At 50.4% G+C, this 20,356-nt stretch overlaps 1 protein-coding gene and 1 long non-coding RNA gene across 4 annotated transcripts; both read left to right on the forward strand.

The window, feature by feature from the left end:
• Positions 1–717: 717 nt before the first annotated feature.
• On the forward strand, positions 718–13,590 carry LOC105695507 (protein retinal degeneration B). 3 transcript variants are annotated; one of them, XM_012417077.1, is made up of 23 exons: positions 718–872; positions 2,137–2,249; positions 2,325–2,661; positions 2,737–2,876; positions 2,965–3,082; positions 3,155–3,539; positions 3,652–3,821; positions 4,859–4,963; positions 5,039–5,227; positions 5,306–5,468; positions 5,552–5,953; positions 6,041–6,327; positions 6,396–6,548; positions 6,619–6,881; positions 6,965–7,073; positions 7,146–7,302; positions 7,381–7,530; positions 7,635–7,815; positions 7,899–8,173; positions 9,240–9,356; positions 9,708–9,933; positions 10,016–10,262; positions 11,625–11,712. In XM_012417077.1, exons 2-20 carry the CDS (start codon positions 2,172–2,174, stop codon positions 9,313–9,315), a joined length of 3,738 nt encoding a protein of 1,245 aa, XP_012272500.1. In that variant the 5' UTR covers positions 718–872; positions 2,137–2,171; the 3' UTR covers positions 9,316–9,356; positions 9,708–9,933; positions 10,016–10,262; positions 11,625–11,712. The 3 variants fall into 3 exon arrangements, with proteins under 3 accessions (XP_012272500.1, XP_012272494.1, XP_012272496.1); XM_012417071.2 differs by lacking the exons at positions 9,240–9,356; positions 9,708–9,933; positions 10,016–10,262 and having other exon boundaries at positions 7,635–7,839; positions 11,625–13,590; XM_012417073.2 differs by lacking the exons at positions 9,240–9,356; positions 9,708–9,933; positions 10,016–10,262 and having other exon boundaries at positions 11,625–13,590.
• Positions 13,591–18,026: 4,436 nt separating this feature from the next.
• LOC105695515 lies at positions 18,027–19,181 on the forward strand. Its single transcript, XR_001103633.1, has 2 exons — positions 18,027–18,170; positions 18,470–19,181. It is a non-coding gene; the product is annotated as an uncharacterized LOC105695515 (long non-coding RNA).
• Positions 19,182–20,356: the final 1,175 nt, after the last annotated feature.

The raw sequence follows: 20,356 nt of genomic DNA on the forward strand, positions 1-20,356 counted from the left end.
CGATCAATAGGAGTCGGGGGATAACTCGGCGCGGGGTGCCCAAGGTCGACCGCGACCGGCGGCGACCGGCCCCGACCGTCCGCGACCGCCGGTCGCGGCCGACTGCGCGACCTCGCGGTGGTGCGCGCGCACCGAGCCGCCGGCGCCCGCCCAACCTGGGATCGCCGTGCTCCGCGGGTCCAGTCGAACCGCGGATCGAGGGGGCGCGGGATCTCCACCAGAGGAACCCGCGACTCCTGCGTTCTTGCGCTCGCGACCGCGACCGATCGGTCGATCGTCTCGCCCCCTCCCGCCGGTTCTCGAATCGGATCGCGAGTCCACCCGATGTAAATATGCCGCCCTCGGCTCTCGCGAAATCGACCCCCTGAGCGCGCTCCAGAGGGGCGGTGGGACGAGCGCCCGCTCGTCGCTCGCCCGGGCGCGTCGAGGAAAGTCGCGATAATTCGCGACGAGCGAGGCGTCCAATCCACCGGGGAGATCCTTCGAGTCCATTTTCCCGAAGAGGATTTACGTTGCATATCGTCTTTCAGCCGAGTCCAGGTTTGCGAGGGATACCGCGAGGTCGGTAAATTCGCTCGAAAGGTCGCCGAAGAGCCTCGGGGTAGGCCGGGGCCGCGGTCGAATTTTCCCGCCCGCGGGAGACCCGGGATCCTCGACGCCGATTGGCTCGCGGACTCCCCGCGCGACGCCATTGGCGGAGGTCGGACGCGCGGGCGATTCGACTCCCGCGAGAAATCTCACTCCGGGCGAGCGAGCACCCTCCGAGGCGCGATGACGCGCCGAGACTCCTCTCCTGGAATGTCAACGATTTCTCGCGTAACACCCAGTCGACCCGACGAACGACCGCGAGTCGGAAGACCTCGAGATACTTGGTAAGCAGGGTCGAAAGATCTCCCCTTTCGAATATATCTTATTCGGGAATATTCGTGATACGTTTGCCGCGGTATCGCGGATCCCGACAACGTCCATTATCTCCCGGGACTCATCTTATCGATTAAGTTTAGAATTAATTTTTTCTTCCGCTCTTCTCCGAATTTATGTTTTCCCTTCGCGCGCTTTGGATCGATCGAAATCACGGATATCCCCGGAGGAGCTCTTTGAGTCCAGACGATCCAGTTGACAGTAGTTGACGCCGAATCACAGGATTTTATTAGCGCTCCCCCGTGGCTCGCGGTTCTCCAAACGGAATATTCATCGAGTTGTCGCTCGTAGGGCGAGAGAGGGAAATCGCCCGCTACCAAAGTTGTCGACTACTTTTCGGACACGCGAGGATTCTCGTCCCCGACAACGTCCTCGATATAGTGACGACGTGCCGGTACTATTAAAAAATATTACAAGAAAAAAATCATTCTTTGGTACCCGGCATGATTTGTCGAAAATGAGTGATACGGGAATCCACGCATAGGGCACGAATAGCGTCGCTATTCTTGGCCGCGCGTAGCACCTAGCGAAACTTTAATATTAATCGAAAATTTCATATAGGGAATATGATTTACCGCGGGCGGTGATACAGGGATTTATGTACGTGACACGAAAGGCCAGCCTCGGGGCACCACTATTCTCGGTTGGACGTAACTGTGGCTTACGAAACTACGACGTTATTAATCGGGAAGTTCCGAGTGCCCGGGGAGAGTTCTGGCTGCAAAGTGCATTTCGGTGCACTCAGGCTGTCCACGAGAGTTTACGAACGGTCTGGGAAGTTTCCCGGTGTCTTAAATGTTTAACGGGATGTAAGGTCGGATTAAAAGGATTAAAAGGAGCGCGGAATTTTCGTAGAAACGCGTTAAAAGCCCCGCGATCCGGCACTTGGGGTGATTCCAAGGCGGCCCGAGACGTAGTCGCATATTACGTATGTACCCGGTATGTAGAGCGATGGCATTGGATGAACATTACCTTCATCGGTTACTTATGGGGGTTTTGCGCCGCTAATCGGAGGGTTTTCGGGGTAATGGAAAGTCTCGCCGTATTTATGAACGGCTATTTCCGTAGGAGAGCGAGGTCCGCGGTGGTTTGTGGATTTCTAAACAGTCCGCGAAGTTTACTCGGTCCCTCGAATCATGGCCGGGGTATTCTTGGACGCGTTCGGCTCTGAAAGTTCAGGGGTTGGTATCGAGTATATATCGATTGTGTGTGCAGAAATGTTTGGGCGATAGCGAGAGAAGCGCGCCAAGATGTTGATCAAGGAGTACAGGATACCTCTGCCTCTCACGGTAGAGGAGTACAGGATCGCCCAGCTCTACATGATAGCGGTAATTTCGGCCCACTTTACGAGGTTTATATTCCGCGTCTTCGGGAGAGGTATTGATTTTCTCCTCGCTTTCTAGAAAAAATCCAGGGAGGAGAGCAAAGGAGCTGGCAGCGGCGTAGAAATTATAGTGAACGAGCCCTACACCAACGGTCCCGGAGGAAATGGACAGTACACCCACAAGATTTACCACGTGGGAAGCCACTTGCCAGGGTGGTTCAAAAGTCTATTACCGAAGTCGGCCCTCACGGTCAAGGAGGAGGCATGGAACGCCTATCCTTACACGAAGACCAGGTACACCTGTCCCTTCGTCGAGAAGTTCTCCCTGGAAATAGAGACGTATTACTACCCCGACAACGGCCATCAGGAGAACGTTTTCAAACTCAGCGGAAGCGACCTGAGGAACAGGATCGTAGGTGCGTCCAATTTCTGATCGACGGGAAAATCAGAGAAACCGGGTGTACCCTGGTCACGAGTTCCTAAATTTGCAGACCTGATCGACGTCGTCAAGGATCAACTCTACGGTGCCGATTACGTGAAGGAGGAGGATCCTAAATTATTTATCTCGGAGAAAACGGGGAGGGGACCTCTCAGCGAATCTTGGCTGGCGGACTATTGGGATGACGTCAAAGTATGCTTTGTCGTTTTATCTCGGAGCGTTTATCGGTTCTATCGGATTTTTCCTTTTTATTTTTTAATTCTATCTAACCATTACTCAGGGTAAAACTCAACCAACGCCTTCAGGGAAGGCCCTGATGTGCGCCTACAAGCTCTGCCGAGTGGAGTTTCGGTACTGGGGAATGCAAACGAAGCTGGAGAAGTTCATCCATGACGTAGGTCAGTATTTCGACTGCGATTGACTCCGAAACAAGGAGAGAGAGCTTTTAGAAAAATTGTATGAACGTTCAGCTTTAAGAAAAACGATGTTACGAGCGCATCGTCAAGCATGGGCGTGGCAGGACGAGTGGAACGGTCTTACGATGGAAGACATCAGAGAGATCGAAAGGCAAACGCAGCTGGCGTTGCAGCAGAAAATGGGACTTGGAGAGGATGCAGGTGAAGACGATGAAGCACCTTCCGCGGTTAACACCGCTGCGACGCCTCAAGAGTCGGACGTGGCGAAGACTTTGGCCGCGACTCTTGGGAGCATCGAGAAGAACGAGGATCTTCAAAGTCCACCCTCTATGAGAAAACCGTCGGACATTCCCATTATTAATACCGCAGTGAGTTCCGAGGGTGAGATCAGTCCGGAAGACTCGCCGACCGAAGTCGCCGCGCCTAGGCCAGTGGAAAGGTAAACGTGGAGATCTGATTATATGTATTTTCTTTTTTTTTTCTGCCGCGTGGAATTAATCTCCTATTTAAAATTGACCTGGGAAGACTGACGATGTATCGTTTTCGCGCAGAGCGGTAGACGAAAAGGCAGGGAGTAAAAAAGACTGGAAGCGAAGCAACCAAACGATACCATCTCCTAGCTCGGCGAAGAGCTTTGACATTCAAATTGCCAATTGGCGAATGGAGAGTATCGTCAGGGAGTCGGAGTCCGGGAGCGAAGACGAGTTCTTCGACTGTCAAGGTAACTCTGTCGGTGATTTTCGCCTTCGCACAGCATGGCCATGATTACCCATTGATTATTCGATAGATTAGGAGTACGAATTTGAACGAGCATTTACCATACCGTTATTGAATGATAGCTAGATGACACGATTAAAATCCGTAGCGTAGCGCTTTCGATTATTTCTGCTTAGTGAGTTTCCGTATTCGCTTTTACGGTCGGACGAGCTCGAAATACCGAAAAGATTTTCAGCGTTTCCGATGGTTCGGGGGATGAAAGCGATGCGCTGCGGAGCGAACGCACAATGTATACGAGCAAATAACGTAGCACGTGGCAGCCTTGACAGTTTCTGTCTTTTTATGTGTAATCTCTCTTTGTTTTCTGTCGCACTCCGATACTGCAGCTGGGTTCGTTATACCTACCATACGCAAAGGTAGGGAATGTAGATAACAACAGTAGGTTAATTTAATAACGACGGCGTTCCAAAGATCAATCAACGGATTCGTACCGGGGAGGTCCAAAGTGATTTTTATGAGGACGTTTAAATGCATCACGGTGTCTATTCGTAGAGAACACATTAATGACTGTACCACTGCAACGATCTATCGTTACGTGCTGCTCCGTATAATAACATTTGTGTAATCGTATCGTTCATTAATCGAGTCGAGTCGCGAATAGATATATACTCCAACGTGAAGTCAATTGTCGCCAAGCATGTTCATTCGCTAGAGATCGGTATAAGCATGCCTCAGCATGGCTGTGCATTCGAAATGGATGGCAGAGTTAGAGAAAGTAGACTTTGTATCATCGGACGAGTCAAGGATTTCTAATGACCGTTGCTTTGCGTACTCGCTCAACGTGAGTAATAGTTGCCTCCGTTCGGGAGAAAAGTCACGTCTCGTGAGACTTCTCGCTCGAGATTTCCACACGAAGAAGAATTACCTATAGATCAAACGAATCCCAGGTTTGGCCACGATGGTCCATTGCTGGGTCGTACATATTTCCGATGGGTGAACGCTCCCTTTCTAACGGAGGGTATTTTCTTTTGTATTACGCAGAGGACTTTGGAGATGGTACGGTATTGGCTAAATGGAGTTCTCTGGATCTTCTAGCTGAAGAGGAGGACGCCACTTCGCCTGCGACAACGGTAGCTCATAAACAAGGTAAGAATGGCTCGACGATCAATTTACACGAGAAAGAGTCTATTTGTAATATCGGGTATCTCTCGTGTTCATCAGCGGAGGACACCATATTTTCACATTCATATCTGCAACGAGTGGCCAGCGAGCGAAGCAGCAAGCGATTACTTATGCGACCTTCGACGAGCATCGACGTCTCTTGCCCGACGTCGCCTCAACTCTCCCCGACGCATCAGCCCTGCAAGATTACGGTCCTAATAATCGTGATGCACGCTGGCAGTGTCTTAGGTATTTCGGTAACATACCCCATGTATAAAATAATAGGAGGATACCATCTATGCCTTTACGATTCGGTCCATTCCACAGATGCGAATGTAGACCTAACCGCGAAGAAGTCAGACATTACGACGTTCAAGGGAGCTTTCGAGTCGGTCATGAGGCAACACTATCCGAGCATGGTCGGTCACATCGCCATCAAGTTCGTCTCGTGCCCCTCGATATGCACGGAGAGCCTTGGCATTTTATCTAGGTACTTCCAGATATATATTTTTTTTCTCTCGAATTCATGTCGAATGCGAGTCGCAAGTTTTTTAACCGATCGTTCGTTTTTAGTCTGAGTCCGTACAGTTTCGACGTCTCGCCTTCGTGTACGGACACTCCACAAGTTACCCATGACACTATCCCGATAGGAGCCATTCCGTTACTGGCAAGTTCGACGCCGGATTACCAGGACGCCGTAACTCGCGTCGTCACCGGGGCGAATCAGATCTATCAGGAGTTTGTAAAGAGCGAGGAGGGCAGGGGTTTTAGCGGGCAGATTTGCATCGTCGGTGATTCCGTGGGATCGATCCTAGCCTACGACGCGCTGTGCCGATCTTCTCAGTATCAATCAAGACACGACAGTGAAAATAGTATTTTAGAGAATGACAATCAAGGGGCGGAAAATAATGGCGGGTACGAGGACGGTAAGCACCTGATCGCGCCTCCACCTCGAAGGAGATCTTCCTCGACAAGGTATATTTTTATCTAAAAAGAGTCGCATCGATTGAAGTAAACCCGGTGGACTTAATAACCGAAACGTTTCTATGTCTTCTTTAATAGCGATAATTCGCATCATTGCAAGCTGGACTTTGACGTCAATGAGTTCTTCATGTTTGGCAGTCCACTGTCTCTGGTGCTCGCGTATAGAAAAATTTCGTGCAGCGGGGATAAAAGCAGTAACATACCTAAACCTACGGTGAATCAAGTGTACAACTTGTTTCATCCTACCGACCCGGTTGCTGCCAGGGTAGAGCCACTGATCTCCGCAAGGTTCTCCTTTCTCCCCCCGGTGAACGTTGCTCGGTACCAGAAGTATCCGCTCGGTAATGGGCAGCCGTACCATTTGCGTAAGTTCCCGTGCTTTCTCATCTCTCACCAAAAAATGTGGCCGACTAAATTAACGCACGAATTACAGTAGAGACAATCCAGACAAATCCTCAATTGTTCGCGGACGGTCTGAACGTTCCTACCGCTTCAATGCCACATCTGAGAAGGCTCTCCGATATATCGATCCAGAGCACTATGTCCGGGATTATCGATAACGTGCCACTGCAGGCCGTATCGGCCCGTGAGTATGAAAATCGTGTATGTCAAATTTGGAGCTTTCAACGTGAGACTATACCAAAAATAATTTACAGTGACGCAGAAATGGTGGGGCAACAAAAGAATAGACTACGCGCTGTACTGTCCCGAGGGTCTCTCCAATTTTCCCACGAACGCGTTACCTCATTTGTTCCATGCCAGTTACTGGGAATCCTCCGATGTGATTGCGTTTATATTAAGACAGTTGGGCAGATTTGATTTGCCCATTCTTAGCAACGAGGAGAAAGAACTAACGTGCTTCCGTCCAGGCCAGCCCAGGGAAAAGTGGAATAAAAAGCGTACCTCCGTCAAGCTTAAAGTAAAGTCAATGTCTCGTAAACTAACGTTGTTTAGGATTAGGTGGCATTAATATTGAATGCAATGCTTCTTTTTTTTTTTCAGAACGTTGCAGCGAATCACAGAGCTAACGACGTTATAGTCAGGGAGGGTGCTCCTCAAACTCTAGTCGCTAGGTTCATGTACGGTCCTATAGATGTTATTGCATTGACAGGTACATTGCCGGGTACACTATGAAACTCCTGATCGCAATTTTATGCAATGATTTAATTAACGATGCTCACAGGTGAGAAAGTAGACATTCACATTATGAAAGACGCGGCAGCCGGCGAGTGGAGTTTTCTGGTTACCGAGGTAACCGACAAAACCGGAAGAATCACATACAGGATCCCCGATGAAAAAGCATTAGGGTACGGGATATATCCGGTTAAAATGGTCGTGAGGTAAGCTCGGTGTTCTCTTTGTTTAAATAATCCGAAATGACTTATAATTCGTATTTGACGATTTGATACTTTTTAAAGAGGCGACCACACGTCCGTGGACTTTTTCTTAGCTGTGATACCACCGAAAACGGAATGCGTAGTCTTCAGTATCGACGGCTCGTTTACTGCCAGTATGTCCGTCACCGGAAGAGACCCTAAAGTCAGAGCTGGGGCCGTCGATATAGTCAGGTATACATTAAAAAGATACAAAAGTGAATAATGCCACTCCGATATCTCTGATGTAATGCGACCCATTGAGTATTTTTACCAATTTCTCGTTATACTTCCATCAGGCATTGGCAGGAACTAGGCTACTTAATAATTTACATCACCGGAAGGCCCGACATGCAGCAGCAAAAGGTCGTCTCTTGGCTGTCGCAACACAATTTCCCGCACGGTCTCGTGTCCTTTGCTGATGGACTTTCGACGGATCCTCTGGGGCACAAAGCCGCTTACTTGAATAATTTAATTCAGGTGAGCGGAGTGCATAATTATTCGGTACGTGTTTTTTTTTTTCTTTCAGTTAATTTGAAATAAAACCGTATCTCGTCTCGTAGGAGCACGGAGTTATAATCCACCATGCTTACGGCAGCAGCAAAGACATCAGCGTTTACACGGCTATTAATCTGAAGCCGAATCAAATTTATATCGTGGGCAAAGTCTCGAAGAAGCATCAGCCTTTGGCCACGGTACTTCACGAGGGCTACGCCGCCCACCTGAGCGCACTTCAAGCTCACGGGGGCTCAAGACCCGCTCAGGGCAACGCTCGGATGGTCATTCCTCGAGGTCACTTTGGCCTACCCGGGCAAAATTCGTCGCTTCGACGAAGAAGGTAATTATTCCCGCCCGATCGCACTCAATTTCAATCTGAGCGTGGTGTTACCTTATGTTATATTATTGTTGAGTGTACGTGCATCGCGTCCCGTCCTCGTTTACTCGTGATGTTTCCACGTTTATTCGTGATGTTCCTCGTACTCCCATTGCACATTTGAGACTTTTTCCAGACGACGGTCGGGATAATCGAGATTTCCGTTCGTCTGCACCCTAGAATATTATTTCAATTAATTTGTGTAAAATCACGGGCTCCGCAGGTCTTGTAGTCGTGGGGCACAAGAACGACCGAAGAGCCACGTTAAAGGATGGACATCTCGAAAGAGATTTAATTTAAACTTTGACCCGTCGTTTTCACGCAAGGCCTCCCGAGAGATCGAGTCGCGACCGAATCCTGAAAACAAAATGGAAACCGTAGGGAAGGAATCACGTCGGATCGTGCAATCAACATTTTTAGTAGGAATCGTGATTCGTCAGACAGTCGTTTTCTTACATCTTTGATATCTTCTGTTTCTTTTGCAGTAAATGCACCTGCCCCCCCGTCGAAGAAGCCCAAAAGTAACGTTTCAGCCAGTAGGCCACGCGCAGAGGCGCAAGATGGGTCACCGCTCGTTCTGCTAATATTTCCGCCTCTTAAAAAGACTGGGTGCTAACGAGAATCCCATATATGCAGATTCATTTGAGAAAACGACTACTCGAGAAATCACGCTCTCGATAAAAATGTTGATTGGAAAGGTAGACGTCATTTTTATTCCCGAGTTCGTGCCCAGGTTTTCTTTCCATCTTCCGAGCTCTTTACCTGGCTTAACCGCTTAACATGGAATAGCCCCAAAACGTCCTAACTCACGTGGGGTAGATATCACTGGCACATGGTGCGAGCGAGACTGCTTTATCGATATGAACTAGCAAACGGTGTCGGAGGGCGATCGAGGTCCTCCAGGATTTACGAAAATTCGGACTCGTGAGCTCGTCGCCGGTCGGTAACGTTCACTCTCCAGGAGAATCGAGTCAGCATCTAACGTCTGCCAAATGCGTGTGCGAATACGAGCCCTCGCGCTCTGTTCCAGTAACGACACAGCGGCCAACTCGCCGGCGCGCAACAGCGTCTACTTAAAGCGGAAAGTCTACCTTAGTCACATCTAACACACGCCTATTATCTACCTACAATTAACCTACTCACATTGGTAACTATTTCTTTTTCTGTCTCTTTCTGTCCCTCTGACGTCCCGAGTTCTCTGGCCTCCTCCTCGCTACCTCCACGCTGAGTTACCGGGCGGAAAGGATCGATCCCTCCGGTCGGTCTACCGCTCTTCGAGCTCGTCGACCCCGAAGAAAGGTCGAAGGAGTCCTGGAGGAGGTCGAGCCTTTCCGTCTCCGATGCGCTAAGCCCGCTGTTCTTCCCAAAGCCCGAGGTCCTGGGTAGTCCTCGGTAGCGGTCGGTAGGTCGAGGTGGAAATCCGACCTACGGACCCCTACCTATGACCTACCGGACCCGCTGGCGTTCGCCAGAAACCTCACGGGGTTCTTCGTTCCAGGTACCTGCTATGAGGATAATGTCGCGTTCTGTGCAGCGTAGCTAAATATTATGCTCCTGTCGGCCGCCGACGTCCTGCGCTCTGATTTATCGTTTCACTGTCAAGCCAAATACATAATGTCCAGGATTAATGTGGTCAATCCGCTCTGACTGTCTAGACACGTGACTAGAGTCTTTGACGTTCCCGCCGCCCTATAAGCGGGCCGGCCTCGCAATTAGCGATCAAGGTAATCCCGCGAGCCCCACAGCACCCTTGGGAATCCGTTTTAGATGAATGTTCTGTGTTTTTCATAAACGGTTGTCTTTCAGCCAATGCTTCGCGGACGGCACGATTAGGGGGTGCGATAGACCGCAGGAATGTATGACCTACGCGTTACCTGCACGACGGTAGATGTGTGACACGACACGTAACACTCGCTCTAGGTGACACCCGACCTCGACGACCGATAAAGTTAGGCCTACCGAATGCAAAGGTTCGAGAATCTTGCGAGAGCGCGTTATTCTCGGATCTGGACTTATCGCCAACGTGCCACGATTTACGGGCTGTTACCATCCGGTATGTCTATCTTGTCTCGAAATGGGATTTCAGCGGAATCTCGTTAAAAAAATAGATAAACGGTATTTTGCGTACCGCATCCGAACTCGTCCGTTCCGTGGCGGATTAGACACCGCACCGACAATGGGGCCGGGAATCGATTTTAATATTCGTTCGGATGCGAATCACCCCGATGAAACATTTCACAAGTGCTTTCAGCTTGTTCACCGAGGCTTTTCTGCTTTCTTACGCTCTCTGTGTTGACCTGTGCATACTAGTTTAAAGGATAACAAGCACCCTGCCTGAAATCCTACACAAGCTCTGTGATTTCGTGCACTCTAGCTCATCCTACATGGCACCACGATTATTAGGCGTGTTCGCCACGTCCGGACATCTCATGATACCATCTGTGAATCTCCCCTAGATATTTTCTCCCGTCAGGGACGTTCTACGTGTTCACGTGATCTCGTGTCTAAGACTCCACTTTACGATTGCTTCTCGCATCAAAGTACTTTCTTTCTCTCGACCGACCGAGTATTGATACAATTTTAAAACGATGGATAACGAGTGAAAAGTGCATCCGACCCAGAAATATTTTTTTTTCTTCCGAATTTCCATTCGTTATTCATAAGTTTCTCTCGATTTATCTGCATTCGCGCGAGCGACTCTCAAAAATCGAACGACTTCCCCGGCCTATTAAAATTCCGCCGAAAATATATGTTTTACCTTACGTCCTCGGAATATGCAAATCGGCAATTGAGATTCGCTCGCCGTTAGAAAATGAAATCCAAACGTATAAGTTCGGCATCCCACTTTCTCATTACTTGTCGACATGTATGTTTGCATTGGATAGCTCGACAGAAATCAATAGCGATATCACTTCGACCACGAACATGATGAATGGAAAATAGATGCGTCGCTTGTTGCACTCGCCGCACAATTACGATCTTTAAACATACCGCCAACATAAATAACCGAATTAACGAATCGCGACATCCCCGATAGACTAGCAGTGAACGTGTCCGTCGTTTGACTGTCGGTTAAATTAGAAAGTAAAACATAGTCTTAAAAGAGCTGCCTAAATTCTAATAAAAAAAATATATATATAAAATCGTCGGTGACGAAAGTAGAAGCGATCGCCGAAGATCTTCCGAAGGAAATTTAGAGAAATCCTTTTTTTTACGTAAATTCACCCCCTTGTCCGAGTACCCTAGAGTACAGCCTCGAGGACTGGTCGACCGAGGGGTGTATTTAACCTTCCATCGAGAAAAATGCCAAAAAAGTCGTTTTAACGAGACTCGCGGAGTCCGGATCCTTCGGAAGCATCTTCGACACGACCGACATGTACGAGACGGTAAATTAACGCCAAGAAACGTGTGTTAGCTCATTTAGATCGGCGAAACGCGCGATCTCGCACCCACCAGCGGGGAAGTCCTACTCCTTGGAGAGAAGTACCAGCGTGGAGCCCCCGTCGTCCTCGAAGTCGGCGCCTCCTGTGCCGAAGACCTCGCCAGCGACTTCTGAAAGGCTCTGACGATTCGCCCGTTGCTGCTCGTTCTTCGAGTCCCGGCAGGGAGGGCAAGGATAATTGGATATCTTCATCCAGAGGACATCCTTCGAGGCCTGGGAGTCCTGGGGAAGAAGTCAAGGAGAGTAAAGGAGATCTCGAGGCTGCTCTTCACTTGGGAGAGATCGCTTCGTCGAGGACCGCATGTCCTGTCGCGAAAAGCATCTACTGCGAGGCCTTCGTCGACGTCGCTATCGGCGTATCCTGCAGCAAGGACCTCGCCCGGGGAAGCAAGTTTGCCCGAAGGAAGAACGATCGGAAAACGGACGTCGTAGTTTACTTTTAAATATTAACGAGAGGCCAAGGAGGTCCTGAAGCGGAGCCGACCGACGCCGAAGAGGGGCGCTTGCGAGGAAACGGGACATTTATTTTTTATACATAGTCTATCCGGACTGCCTGGACGAATCCCAAGGGAGAGGGCAAGGGTCGACCGATATCCGACCAGGAATCGCGCGCGAACGGTTTCTTTGACGCTTGAGATAAACTCCACTTTTCCATTTCAATGACGGGCACCGTTAAGGAATTCTTCCCGGGGAAGTTCTACGGAGTGCACGCGGTTGGGGCTCTCGTTTAGGACACTTTTCGATATGACGCGATCGTTAGGGAAGAAAAAGTGCGTTTATCTCAAACATTATGCAACGCAGTTACGATCTTTTCGCTTAACATGGCTTGACGGCGATCGGACTCTTCTTCGACCTCGGCAAGGAGGTCCGAAGGACGTCATCCGCGAGACGTGTGGTCGGTACCGATACGGCGAAGGACGAAGAGACACTCGTTGATACCGTTACCTGAATCCCACTGTTGTTACTAAGATTAAACCGTAAGGAAGCTCGTCGGGAAGAGTAGAAGATGCTCCTCCAGTCGCTCGTCGGCCGATGGGCGGTGACGAGAGGTCGGATGTTTAATTACAGTTGTAATTCGGTAATCGGACCATATGTTTGATGTACTTTGACCCATTCGTTGAATCCCTACCCTCGAATCCCTTTGTTTCAACTCGATCCTCTCTGGCAACGTATCTCTCTCGGATCTAGCAAGAAAAGTTCGTTAAAATCAAGCGGAACGTTGTATGGTCTAATTACTCATTCACAGAGGTAAGTAAATTACGCGAGGAAAATGATTTTCTAATGTAGAGTCAGCAAGGTGTCCGCGACCGTATTAATTTAGAGACGGAAATTTGCTGCCTCTCTATTAGTAAAATTATCCGTTCACGAGTAATATGCTCTGGTCAAGAATCATGGTGAGCTACGCGTAATGCCTTTGAATTTTCACCGTGGGTGCATTCTGTAAGGGAAGTCGATAACGATACGGAAGGTCCAAAGTATGTAGAAATGGTTACATCGCACGAGGCGAATCAGCTTGAAACATACTTCGTTCACTCTCCACTTCTTTGAGAACGTGAACCGTAGTTATAAATGGATAAGGAATATTTTAAGGCAATTGTTATCGTGTTTTTTGCTCTCACACCATATCGGTTGCTATCTAATGTTTTGTACTCGAAACAATCTTGGGACTGGAGAAACGGAGATCGTAGGAGGAAAGAGTCGTTATTGGTGAACGTTCTAAAAAATACGTAAAGAATGCACTCGACGAACTTGGTTCGTTTCGTGTCGCCTTAATATGGACGTACCGAGCAAAGTGTCGTTGCCGTTGATCCTTTAAAGAAGAAGCATTACGTGTCGCTCCACATTGTATTTGCTATGACGTATCGCGATGTGTAAGAAGTAATACCGTAAAATGCATATTGACTGTTTGTATTGTTGTAATATGATACGAGAGTAGCTGTATATTAAAAAAATATATATATCCATTTATTTGGACACGCGTCCTCGTAAGACCACGAAGACGGGCGCGGAATCGTCTCTTCCAGCCGGCCCGTAAAATAGGATAAAATATCTCGAGTGTTATGCAACGCGCCTCGTATTTTATGCACCTCCTTGCCGAGGTCACTCGAGCCTTAACAAACGAAATCTCTCGATTCCTTATCCTCCTATCACGGACATATCCTGGGTGCATCCGCGAGGAGGTCCTCGCGGGAAGCTTTGCGAGCTGCTGCAACGCGCTGCAACGCATTGCGAGCCGCTGCAACGCGCTGCAACTTGGAGACCTCGTCCTCGGCAGACAATGGATGCACCAGATGATCGTGGAGGCGCAAAACGAGGCACCTATAGCGTAGGAAGCGACACGCAGTACCCATACCCAAGGAAAACCGCAGTAAGCCGATATACGCGTGTCGGTTGCATTTCACTTTGCGAGAAAGGAGAGAACCGCAAGCTCGACCGTTCCGAAATCTAAGAGAGCGTGATATCTCCGTCTCGGTATACCCGAGAAATACCATCGGATCAAAGACGAAGGAAAGAAGGACTCGGGAAGAGAGACCGCGATCCTCCTTCGCCATAAAAAGTGCACGATAAAAAAATTTTTTTTTTTTCAACTTTAAACATCCGAAATAATTCATCTCCTCCGATTTTCGGCTTCGAGACTCTCGAGCCCGGGAAACCGTGAATGGCATTCTTAAGTGTCTGACAGCCACTTACGTCGAATTAAGCGCAATTACCGCAGACTGTCGTCATACTTAATACGCATCGCGACCGGGCCGACCCCGGGTGCATCGAGTGCAGGAAAACCGCCCTCTTTTCGAAGAAAAAAAATTTTCCCCCAATGAAAAGAAATCGGGGAAAAATGAAAAGTCGACCGAAATCAAGCCTCGATTGTCCGTCCTTCGAGGTATCGGAATGGTACCACGTGTCGCGCGAGTCGGAGCGAATTAAGCGAAATTACGCGAGTGACATCACGATCCTTAACGAGAGCGACTCGGGGGCCCGCCCACGAGTGCGTCGATTGTAACGAAGGAAAAGGAGAGAAGAGGATCCCCGGCCTCGAGGAATCGTTCGAGACGTAGGGAACGAGTGAATGAAACGCAGGGAATCGACGGTGCATCCTCGAACACGGCGAATGCATCGAGTGCATCGAACATAGAGAGCTGACGAGTGCGCATCGCAAGAGTCGAAGAAGGGTTGTTACCTCTTCTTCGTCGGGGGAAAAAAAAAAATGAAAAGATCGCAGGAAGGAAGGGAAAATCTCGACGCGCCCAGAAGACGAAAATGGCTCTCGAAGGACAAGGAGGCGAAGGGCGAGGGATTTTGTTAGCGGTCCTCGAGCCTCGCGAAAGGGGTCGGCGACGAGAGCCACGTGCTCCCGAATTCATCCCCGCCTAGCACGAAGGGGAAAGAGGATCGCGAGCACACAGGTGCTAGGCTACCCTCGCGCAGGAGGGACGTCGAGGCCGACGTATTGCGTACACACGGAGAGAGGTCCCTATTGATTTTCCGGCGCAGTCACCGCGGCGCCGGTCCCCAGGACTACGCTCCCCCGGCGTACCTGCGCCTAGGTGGGCAGGATGCCCCCTCGTCGCGACAAAGGAGGTCCTGATATTTTTACACCTTTTTTTTTTCTTCTATCGCTCTAGACCTAATATACGTGTACCCAGGTGTATGGAGACCCTCCCTAGTCGCGACAAGGAAAATCCTGATTTTTTTTTTTTTCTTTCGTTCTTTTTCCATCGCACCTGTACACCTAGGTGTGCCAAGTGCCCTTGCGCACCCCTCGTCGCGACAAAGGAGGTCCTGATATATTTGCATTATTTTTTTTTTCATTTGGTAGTTTTCGACGTACCGCGTTCAATTCCGAGGGAAGAAAAAAAGAAAGGAACCGAAGATCGCCGAGATCGGAGGTAGTCCGAGATTTTGCGATCTCTGCCCCTTTTGGAAAAATCGGAGAGACGATGCCACGAAGAAGGGGGCGGCAGGTGGAGGGCCCCGGCAAAGGTCGTTTCCCGGAAGGTGGTCGGACGACCTCGGACAGGGGGTCGCCGATCAATACGTCGGATTTGGGTCAAGCGGGGCCCCGAGTGCGTTCGAAAATCGAGAAACCCCAAAACCCCTTCTACGGGGTCTCTTCGAATTCCCCCCTTTCCGTATCGAGGTCCTTGAAGAAAGAAAATAACCGATCGACCTCGCATAATTCGCGAGGTCGCCGCTAACGTCGACTTCCCAGAAGGTGGTCGAATGACCCCAGGGGTGTCGAGGTCGCGAATCGATTCCGTCCGATTCGGGTCGACCTCTTTGGCACGTGGCGACACACTTGGGTGCGGTCCGTCCGTCTTTTTTATCCGTCCCGACGCGCGCTATATAGCGCGGCGCGGCGTCAGCCGGTCGAATCGCGTAAGGGTCAGATTCGCGCGCCTACGGCACGGGAAACTGATCCTTACGCGTCGGCGCCCACCTCAAGAGAGAACACCTCGTAGGGCGTCAATTTCTCCCGAGGATTTCCTCCTATCTCGTGCCCCGCTTTACTCCAATCCACCCAGAGCCGAGTTCCCTCTTCCTGGTCGCCCTTTCCCGCGTCATAAGGCGATCATCGTCCGCCTCGGAGGCGTCGCGAGGCTTCGGCCTTCGATCTGGCCGACGCCGCGACAAGACGCTCGTTTATAGCGCTTGGGATTCCCGCCGGCGCCGCGTCTCGACCTAACCCTACCCCCGATAAAAACGGATCCACCGATGAAAATACCCGATCGAAGCGGCGATTGCCCACGTGTCGAGGCGAGAAAACCGTGGAAAAGAAAAATTATTATCGACCCTTCCGGGCGGCCAGAACGAGCAGTTCCGGTGCGTCAGCACTCGGTCTAGGTACCCGGTACCATCCGTCATCCGGATTGGCGCACGGCTCCGATCTGGAGCAAGTGTACCCATCCGCGTTACGCAATGCCGCTACGAACAATGAGGAACCCTCGGTACCCCTCCCTAAAACGCTACAAATCCTCTGCCTTCGAATTACCGATACCTAAGACAAAAAACGATACACGAAAGCGTAGAAATAAATAACAAGATCCGAATCCCTTCCCGCCTACCGGGCGCCGGCGATCAGCTAGATACACGTCCGACAAGAGAGGGCCACGTCACGTCCGCATTTACGCTAATCTACGCTCGTTTAGGGTGAAGTTCCGAAAAGCGCATACCTCCGATTAATTTGAAACTTCGTATACCTACGTATCTTAACCCACCGATGACGAACATGACAGGGGAAAATCTACGCAAATACTATTTTCGATGTGAAAATGATTGTCAACATTTTTCTATCATTTTCACATTTCGATTAATACGGGTTTAAGAGAAAAAAGCCTCGGACAAAAGTTGTAGCCCTCGAAGAAATACATTATTTACGTTCTATGGATTTTTTCTCTAAAGCCATTACTTTTCGAGGAAAAGGGCTAGATCTCCGCGTTGACAGCTCGCGAAGCACATGGCGCGGCTCTCGCCGTCGAAGTGGGCGAACCGGCCTCTAAATATAAACTACGCGTCGCCATCTCCTCCCGGAGGCGCGTGAACCCACGCTATTCTCGGCGTGTCCGAGAGCCGCGTCCCTCCTCTCGGTCGAGATTTCGCGGCCGTTCCCGTGTCCTGGAGCGCCGGTTAAACGGCCCTTCTTTTCCCGGAAGTTCGATGAAAAGCCGTTTCCGGGAGGGGCGGCTCGATCGCCGCCTCGAGCGCGGCCCCCGATCGGCCGGAGTTCCACTTTCCGCGCGTGAGTCGAGCGCAACCCCTCTCGAAAATCCATCGGAGACTCGCCGGCACTCACGTTACGGTATTTCCTTGTATACGCTTGTACTTGTACAGCGAGAAAACAATCGCGTAATAAGGGCGACGCGCAAGGAAAGGCGTAGTCGATCCGAGTACGGAACTCCGTTGAAAAGAGGCCCAGGGATGCGACCAGCGCCGCCCACGTTCCAGCGGGGTGAATCAGAGGTTCGCTTCGGGCTCGCGAGAGCGAGAGAGACCGAGTTATGGGGGCGGCGGAAGGGAGGAGAGAGAGAGAAAGAGAGAGAGACGCGCGCGCCATTCCACATCGAGGGACCGGGCCTATCGATACCTCGCGGTCGATATCGGCGCCGCTTATCTCCGAGAGCGCACCTAGAGAGCGAGAACCCCGGCTCGCCTTTCGTAATTAACGGCCGGCCGGTTTCGCCGCGGCTAAGTTCAATGTTGAGGATTAATCGCGGCCTGCTTCGAGCCGGTAATCGAGTTTTATGTCTCGCACGATCGAGGCCACGCGATTATCACCTCGAGCCGCCGACGTATAACCCCGGGAGAAGGGGAACCGCGTGTACAGTCAATTCCTGCCGATCCGCGGCGCCGACAAATTCTATATATTCCCCTCTTACATAACGCAAAAGAACTCCAAAAAAAAAAATAAGGTACATATCTTCCGATTCCAGATCAAGATTGGTTATCTGCGAGCAATCGAATAGCGGCGATTAGTCCAGAAAATTCTCGACGATCGCCACTGGGTCACCGCTTAATTTTCAGGTAAAACTTCCCTGACGATCGGAAAACTCGGCGGAGTTTCACGCCAAATGTACACCCTTGCATGCGTGAAACGCCACAGAGTTTGAAATAATTAATATCTCTGTATTTATTTTAATCACCGCCAGTGGACGGTTCACGGCAAGGTCTATAGAAAATCTTCAGGTTTCCCTGCGTCGGCGCGAACCTCGAAGAGTTCCTACGACCATGTCGTCGCTCGGCGAGCCTCGATCTCGATCGCTCGTTGATCCATGCCCGAAGGTCCCAGCGGGCCGTTTAACGAATCAATTAAACCGTTCCAGGCGCGGCATTGTTATATCACGAGGAAAATCGAGCCCCCGGCCTCGCGGCCCGGCAGAGCCCGAGGAAACCCTCGTAACCAAGCAGGAAATTAAACGGTGCACCGTCGGTCGGGCACGCACATGCTCTCGGCCGGAAGCGAACCAATCACGACCCCGCGTGAATTTATTCATTTATTCCGAAGACGTGCGTACACGCCCCACGCGGAAGGCGAACCCCGTGACGCAACAGTAAACACGCCATGGATCTACGAAGGTGAGAGGGATGCATCATAAGGAAAAAATTCAAGATAAGAGGGGCCGAAGCTCGAGACGTGAAGAGGGAGACTCACGGCGGCCATCTTGGGTTGCTGCACGTACAATACATATTCAAGAACGATCAAAATATGCGCACAGCGCCTTCCTTCGAATTTCTACATACGTCTTGAGCTTCACCCACGCACACCTACGTTCTATCATTAATTTCTTCGCTAAATCCACGGTAAACGGAAGAGAAACGGACTTCAAGGAGACGCCTTCGTCGAAGGCGACACCTTCCTCGGATCTACCTCGGAAACCCGATAGCGAGATCACGGACTCGAGTAACGTCACTGTCCCCGAGGACGCCGAAGTCAATAACCGTGGCGTTAATATACGTGTCACGAGCTGCCGGTTATGACATCCTTCTGCAAGGGTACCGGATTATGACTTAATAAACAGCACTGGACGATTTAAATACGTAGGCCTGGAGAGGATTAGAGAGGAACTCGTTCGCTTGGTTATCCTCGATAGCTTATCCATGTGTGCCCCGATTCCTAGAATTGATTATACATACGTAGAGGCATTGATTTAATGGGCTTCGATTTAATGGGCTCGTAGAAACATTTTTAAAAGGTTACCTTAGTAGGAGTCTTGAGTAGTGCATGAAATTTTTAGTGCGATAGGGTGCAGAACGATGATACGGTTTTCGAAAGTCCTTGAGTGACGTAGGATCGATGCTTCAAGGTATGGTATTTGTTGCACTTTTGGTAAGCTCGAGTTTAGAGGCGCCATTCGGCGCTAGTCACGGATAAAAATATCCCACGAGTCGTTAGGTCGACACATAGAAGTATCAAATTCCTGGACGGGGTCCGATGCGAGAAGGGTCACGGATTTAAAGTGGAGACCGTAAGGTCATTGTCAATTTCGGCCGGTGATTCGCTCCTCACCTTGTCTAAGACGGGCCATGCCATCCAAGAAAATGACAGTCACTTAAATGTCTATTCTTCTCTGTCGGAACATCTGCCAACTCTCACGGGAGTGCTTATGGATGTCAATCGACTACATTGGGTGGTTCCAAGAAAATGTTTACATACAGAGGAAGGTCAGTTACGCCCAATTATGCCCAGTTATTAAGGATGAAACCTGGAGGGAGGTGGTCGTTGCTCCTAGCGTTTAAACCTGTACCTAAGAGACAGCGGTCGGCTTATGGGAAATCGATCCATCCTCGGCTTACCGACTCTGATCTCCCGAGTGCACGCAGTATTATCGTGAGATCCTCGACTGCCCGAAACTGGGTCATCGACGGACAGGTCTCGACAGGTGGACCTTCGGACACCCAACCGACGCCGACCGATCGACCGGGGAGTCGAGCCTCACGAGCGAAAGCTCGCCCGACGCGGCACCGCGACCCGTTGCGCAACGAAGCCTGTAAGATCCGGCCTCGGAAGCGCGGTCGATTTCCAGGGCGTTCGCGTAAAATAAGAAGAAGACTCAGGAGGAAGCAGGACGGTGGCAGCCCGGCGGGGCGTCCCGTCGCCTCGTCTTCAACCCTTTTCGATGGCTTTTCAAGGTTCAAATCGCGATCTTGTCGCCGCAACGTGTCGCCGTCACTCGGAGCCTCGTCGGGCGCGTCTAACCTCCAAATTTCGG

This window comes from Orussus abietinus, unplaced genomic scaffold (genome assembly GCF_000612105.2).
Source record: "Orussus abietinus isolate OABI.00-Male unplaced genomic scaffold, Oabi_2.0 scaffold4, whole genome shotgun sequence".
Taxonomy (NCBI): domain Eukaryota; kingdom Metazoa; phylum Arthropoda; class Insecta; order Hymenoptera; family Orussidae; genus Orussus; species Orussus abietinus.

Excerpts from the sequence above, each read along its gene's own strand:
- LOC105695507 (XM_012417071.2), top strand. The coding sequence starts at position 2,172 with ATGTTGATCAAGGAGTACAGGATACCTCTGCCTCTCACGGTAGAGGAG. Across the intron at positions 4,964-5,038 it reads AACGGTAGCTCATAAACAAG|CGGAGGACACCATATTTTCA; the intron begins GTAAGAATGGCT and ends CGTGTTCATCAG. Across the intron at positions 8,174-11,624 it reads TCGTCGCTTCGACGAAGAAG|CTCATTTAGATCGGCGAAAC; the intron begins GTAATTATTCCC and ends AACGTGTGTTAG.